At 49.6% G+C, this 6568-nt stretch overlaps 1 protein-coding gene across 2 annotated transcripts in view; it reads right to left on the minus strand.

The window, feature by feature from the left end:
• LOC137352763 (myelin-oligodendrocyte glycoprotein-like) overlaps nucleotides 1–6568 on the minus strand; it is a 38207-nt gene that overhangs the window by 7684 nt on the left and 23955 nt on the right. For both annotated transcript variants that reach the window (XM_068018560.1, XM_068018559.1), the window contains exons 2-3: nucleotides 4499–4565; nucleotides 3715–4047 (exon numbers count right to left, since the gene is read on the minus strand). In XM_068018560.1, coding sequence (XP_067874661.1) covers nucleotides 3715–4047; nucleotides 4499–4565 — 400 coding nt within the window. The remainder of the gene's footprint in view (nucleotides 1–3714; nucleotides 4048–4498; nucleotides 4566–6568) is intronic.

Here is a 6568-nt window from a genome sequence, read left to right on the forward strand (position 1 = left end):
AGGAAGGATCAGGAACAGGGTCGGCAGAGTGAAAAATCCAACAGGATTGCATTCACTTTGAGGGGTAGAATGGAAGTTTTCCAGAGTTACCCCCAGCAGGATCATTCCCAGCAGACTACACCCACCTGTGGAGAGAATTCCCACAGGATCCTGGGCTGACTGGGATACACTTTCAAGGTAAGTGCACTGGGTCTTGTAAAGGCTGCCTGAGAGGTGCTATGGACCCCACCTCCTTCACCCCAACATCTGGAGACAGATGTAGCATGTTTTTGGAGAGTGAGAGCAGCTTAATAGCACCGTTAACTCCTTCCATCACCCAGTTTAGCAGCTCTGTCCTTCAGGGCTCAGCCAGCTCGGTCAGTGGTGGTATTACAGAGTGACCCTTGGTGATAGACAGTGAAGTCCCCACTCAGTACATTCTGTGTCCTTGTTACCCTCAGTGCTTCCTCCAAGTGGTGTTCAACATGGAGGAGAACTGATTCATCAGCTGAGGGAGGGCAGTAGGTGGGAATCAGCAGGAGGTCTCCAGGCCCATGTTTGACCTGAAGCTGTGAGATTTCATGGGGCTCAGAGTCAATGTTGAGGAGTCCTGGAGTCACTCCCTCCTGACTGTATACCACTGTGTCCCCACCACTGGTGGGTCTGTCCTGCCAGTGGGACAGGACATACCCAGGGATGGTGATCGAGGAGTCTGGGATGTCGGGTTGATTCTGTGACTATGACTGTCTCACAAATCTCTCCCAACATGGACACCAGTCTCCAGATGTCAGTGAGGGGGACTTTGCAGTGTCAAAAGGGCTGGGTTAGCCTTTGCTGTGTCCTGATTCGATATCTGGGTCACAGCCAGTGGTCCGTTCAGTTTTATTCTTGTTTTTCTTTCTGGTGGTTTGATCCAAACTGATTGAAGTGACCGAGCAAATCAGAGGGCAGTTAAAAGTCAACCAGGTTAATGTGGGACTGGAGTCACATATAGACCAGACCAGGTAAGGATGGCAGGTTTCCTTCCCGAGAGGGACATTAGTGAACCAGTTGGGTTTTACAACAATCCAACAGCTTCATGGTCACTTTTATTGGGACCAACTTTATATTTCCAGATTTATTTTAAACTGAATTTCAATTCTGAAAGTGGGATTCCATGGTGGGATTTGAACTCACATTCTCTGGATTATTTTTTTTAATTCATCCATGGGATGTGGGCGTCGCTGGCCAGGCCAGGATTTATTGCCCATCCCTAATTGCCCTTGAGAAGGTGGTGGTGAGCTGCCTTCTTGAACCGCTGCAGTCCAGGTGGGTTAGGTACACCCACAGTGCTGTTAGGAAGGGAGTTCTAGGATTTTGACCCAGCGACAGTGAAGGAACGGTGATATAGTTCCAAGTCAGGATGGTGTGTGACTTGGAGGGGAACTTGCAGGTGGTGGTGTTCCCATGTATTTGCTGCCCTTGTCCTTCTAGTTGGTAGAGGTCACGGGTTTGGAAGGTGCTGTCTAAGGAGCCTTGGTGCATTGCTGCAGTGCATCTTGTAGATGGTACACACTGCTGCCACTGTGCGTTGGTGGTGGAGGGAGTGAATGTTTGTAGATGGGGTGCCAATCAAGCGGGCTGCTTTGTCCTGGATGGTGTTGAGCTTCTTGAGTGTTGTTGGAGCTGCACCCATCCAGGCAAGTGGAGAGTATTCCATCACACTCCTGACTTGTGCCTTGTAGATGGTGGACAGGCTTTGGGGAGTCAGGAGGTGAGTTACTCGCCTCAGGATTCCCAGCCTCTGACCTGCTCTTGTAGCCATGGTATTTATATGGCTACTCCAGTTCAGTTTCTGGTCAATGGTAGCCCCTAGGATGTTGATAGTGGGGGATTCAGCGATGGTAATGCCGTTGAATGTCAAGGGGAGATGGTTAGATTCTCTCTTGTTGGAGATGGTCATTGCCTGGCACTTGTGTGGTGCGAATGTTACTTGCCACTTAACAGCCCAAGCCTGGATATTGTCCAGGTCTTGCTGCATTTCTACACGGACTGCTTCAGTATCTGAGGAGTCACGAATGGTGCTGAACATTGTGCAATCACCAGCGAACATCCCCACTTCTGAACTTATGATTGAAAGAAGGTCATTGATGAAGCAGCTGAAGATGGTTGGGCCTCGGACACTACCCTGAGGAATTAGAATTAGAACATTACAGCGCAGTGCAGGCCCTTCGGCCCTCGATGTTGCGCCGACCTGTGAAACCATCTGACCTACACTATTCCATTTTCATCCATGTGTCTATCCAATGTCCACTTAAATGCCCTTAAAGTTGGCGAGTCTACTACTGTTGCAGGCAGGGCGTTCCACGCCCTTACTACTCTCTGAGTAAAGAAACTACCTCTGACATCTGTCCTATATCTATCACCCCTCAACTTAAAGCTATGTCCCCTCGTGTTTGCCATCACCATCCGAGGAAAAAGACTCTCACTATCCAACCTATCTAACCCTCTGATTATCTTATATGTCTCTATTAAGTCACCTCTCCTCCTCCTTCTCTCCAATGAAAACAACCTCAAGTCCCTCAGCCTTCCCTCCATACCAGGCAACATCCTAGTAAATCTCCTCTGCACCCTTTCCATAGCTTCCACATCCTTCCTATAATGCAGTGACCAGAACTGCACGCAATACTCCAGGTGCGGTCTCACCAGAGTTTTGTACAGCTGCAGCATGACCTCGTGGCTCCGAAACTCGATCCCCCTACTAATAAAAGCTAATACACCATATGCCTTCTTAACAGCCCTATTAACCTGGGTAGCAACCTTCAGGGATTTATGCACCTGGACACCAAGATCTCTCTGTTCATCTACACTACCAAGAATCTTCCCATTAGCCCAGTACTCTGCATTCCTGTTACTCCTTCCAAAGTGAATCACCTCGCACTTTTCCACATTAAACTCCATTTGCCATCTCTCAGCCCAGCTCTGCAGCCTATCTATGTCCCTCTGTACCCTACAACACCCTTCGACACTATCCACAACTCCACCGACCTTCGTGTCATCCGCAAATTTACTAACCCACCCTTCTACACCCTCATCCAGGTCATTTATAAAAATGACAAACAGCAATGGCCCCAAAACAGATCCTTGCGGTAGACCACTAGTAACTAAACTCCAGAATGAACATTTGCCATCAACCACCACCCTCTGTCTTCTTTCAGCTAGCCAATTTCTGATCCAAAGCTCTAAATCACCTTCAACCCCATACTTCCATATTTTCTGCAATAGCCTACCATGGGGAACCTTATCAAACGCCTTACTGAAATCCATATACACCACATCCACTGCTTTACCCTCATCCACCTGTTTGGTCACCTTCTCGAAAAACTCAATAAGGTTTGTGAGGCACGACCTACCCGTCACAAAACCGTGCTGACTATCGCTAATAAGGAACTCCTGCAGTGATGTCCTGGAGCTCAGATGATTGACCTCCAACAACCACAACCATCTTCCTTTGTGCTAGGTATGACTTCAGCCAGCGGAGGGTTTTCCCCGATTCCCATCGACCTCAGTTTTGCGAGGGCTCCTTGATGCCATATTCGGTCAAATGCTGCCTTGATGTCAACGGCAGTCACTCTCACCTCACCTCTGGATTACTAGTCCAGGCCTCTGGATTACTAGTCTAGTAACATAACCACTGCACTACTGTACCAATAAAATCAGAGTAAATGCAGAATACCTGAAACAGAAACTTCTCACCTGTTACAGAGAGATCGACATCTTGATGAAAGACAACATCTGCCCTCTTGTAAAACTGGCACACATACTTGTACTGGTCTGACTGCCTGAGGTCAGAGATCATAACTGACCAGTTGCCTTGTTCCAGTTGATCTTTGAACAGGTTTGTTCTGTTTCTGAACCGTGGGTCTTGTAGTGCCAACTCATCATTTCCATTGACAAATCTGTGTAAAACTCCGCGCTTGAATATCCACCAAATTACCTGGAAATCAGAGACTGGGACATTCTCTTTGTAGACACAGGGCAGCACAACCTGCTCCCCAAGGAACCCAGAAACTGGGACAGGCGAGTAACCTGGAAAAGATTGAAAGTATTTATCCACAGATATAACCTCCCTGCTGGTACATTCCATCCCAAGCTCCACATGGTTACACTGCGATGCTTGATTTACAAGAAGCACTGATCAGTAACTCACAGCTTTCATTTCTGTGGGAAGGTTAAAGGTCAGGCATTAAGGGCTTTCAACTAAAACCAGCTTGTGCTGGATATTTGTATCCACAGAGCAGCTGGACAGCACTTTGAATCGTGTGTTTCCCATTGTACACATGCTGGGAGAACACATCAGGATATTGGTCACCCTGCCCACCTCCCCACTTTGGGAGAACAATGACAGACCAGTGAACTGGCAGTGAGATCCCCAAACAAACACTGGATTTGGGACTGAGGTTTACAGAATCACCCAGGCTTCAACACTGAACCAACTAATCCGAGCTCTGCTGAACGTGAGAGCAGTCACAGCGCTTACCTGAAACAGCAGCAACAGCATTTAGCAGCAGCAGCAGGAGGAGGAGGAGTTTCTGTAAGTTGGGTCCCTGCAACAAGAAAACACAGTTACCCCCCTTTACCACAGTTTCTTGCTGCTCATGTCCATTTCTGAACCGGGCTGTGTCACTGTGTCCCCCACCCCTGGGTGTAGATTAACAGCTAGGTGTTTATTTTCAGTTTAAACACAGTTTCTCTCGCTCCATCTCCTGTCTGACATTTCTCCTTTTATAAATGAGACCCTGCCCCAGGGTCAGGAAGACAAATCCCCGAAATGGAACAAACTCTTCCCCTTTTTAGAGGGAGACAAACAATAAAGAGGCGAATCCTCGGGGAGAGAAAGGAAAGTTTCCCCCACATCCCCCTCCCTCTCCCCGGGTGTGAGACACTGACAATACCTGCAGCGCTTTTCCATCCATTCTCCCGAACCCTGATCATCCCCTCTCGGAGACGGAGACAGGGAATCTGCTGCTCAACCCGGATCGGCCAACTGCGCCTGTTATACTTTGAAACACAGGGACGATAGGGGTATGGTCCAGACAGAGGGGAATCAGTCCCGGTCCCCGTGTCTGTGTCTCTGTCCAGACAGAGGGGGGGATCAGTCCCAGTCCCTGTGTCTGGGTTCAGACAGATGGGGATCAGTCCTGGTCCCTGTGTCTGGGTCCAGACAGAGGGGAATCAGTCCTAACCCCTGTGTCTGGGTCCAGACAGAGGGGGATCAGTCCTGGTCCCAGTGTCTGGGTTCAGACAGAGGGGGATCAGTCCGAGTCCCTGTGTCTGGGTCCAGACAGAGGGGGATCAGTCCCAGTCCCCGTGTCTGGGTCCAGACAGAGGGGGATCAGTCCCAGTCCCCGTGTCTATGTCAGGGTCCAGACAGAGGGGAATCAGTCCCGGTCCCTGTGTCTGGGTCCAGACAGAGGATGATCAGTCTGGGTCCCTGTGTCTGGGTCCAGACAGAGAGGGATCAGTCCCGGTCCCTGTATCTGGGTCCAGACAGAGGGGGATCAGTCCCGGTCCCTGTATCTGGGTCCAGACAGAGGGGGATCAGTCCTAGTCCCTGTGTCTGGGTCCAGACAGAGGGGGATCAGTCCCGGTCCCCGTGTCTGGGTCCAGAAAGAGGGGGATCAGTCCCGGTCCCCGTGTCTGGGTCCAGAAAGAGGGGGATCAGTCCCGGACTCTGTGTCTGTGTCTGGGTCCAGACTGAGAGGGGAGTCAAACCCAGTCCCAGTCCCTGTGTCTGGGTCCAGACAGAGAGGGATCAGTCCTGGTCCCTGTGTCTGGGTCCATGTGGAGTATGCACACCATTCTGCTGTTAGGAAGGATGTTGCAGGATTTTGACCCAGCGACAGTTCTACTCGGGATGGTGTGTGGCTTGGAGGGGAACTTGCAGGTGGTGGTGTTCCCATGCATCTGCTGCCTTTGTCCTTCTAGTTGGTAGAGGTCATGGGTTTGGAAGGTGTTGTCTAAGGAGCCTTGGTGCATTGCTGCAGTGCATCTTGTAGATGGTACACACTGCTGCCACTGTGTGTCGGTGGTGGAGAGAGTGAATGTTTGTAGATGGGGTGTCAATCAAGCGGGCTGCTTTGTCCTGGATGGTGTCGAGCTTCTTGAGTGTTGTTGGAGCTGCACTCATCCAGGCAAGTGGAGAGTCTTCCATCACACTCCTGACTTGTGCCTTGTCGATGGTGGACAGGCTTTGGGGAGTCGGGAGGTGAGTTACTCGCCTCAGGATTCCCAGTCTCTGACCTGCTCTTGTAGTCACAGTATTTATATGGCTGGTCCAGTTCAGTTTCTGGTCAATGGTAACCCCCAGAATGTTCTGGATGATATTTCCAGGATGGTGAGTGACCTTGAGAGGAACATGCGAGGCCTCCTTAGACCGACTGCACAATTTTTGTATCCGTGCTTATATAATGAATATTTTGCACTTGTTTTGCTCTCAGCAAATTTTAAAATTAAAAATTAGATTCCATAGTGAGGGAATAATGTTAAAAAGAAAGCCCAAACAGAAACAAAGCAAATTGACTATAATTATAAACTCTGTCCTGCTTTC

Source organism: Heterodontus francisci, chromosome 39 (assembly GCF_036365525.1).
Source record: "Heterodontus francisci isolate sHetFra1 chromosome 39, sHetFra1.hap1, whole genome shotgun sequence".
NCBI lineage: Eukaryota > Metazoa > Chordata > Chondrichthyes > Heterodontiformes > Heterodontidae > Heterodontus > Heterodontus francisci.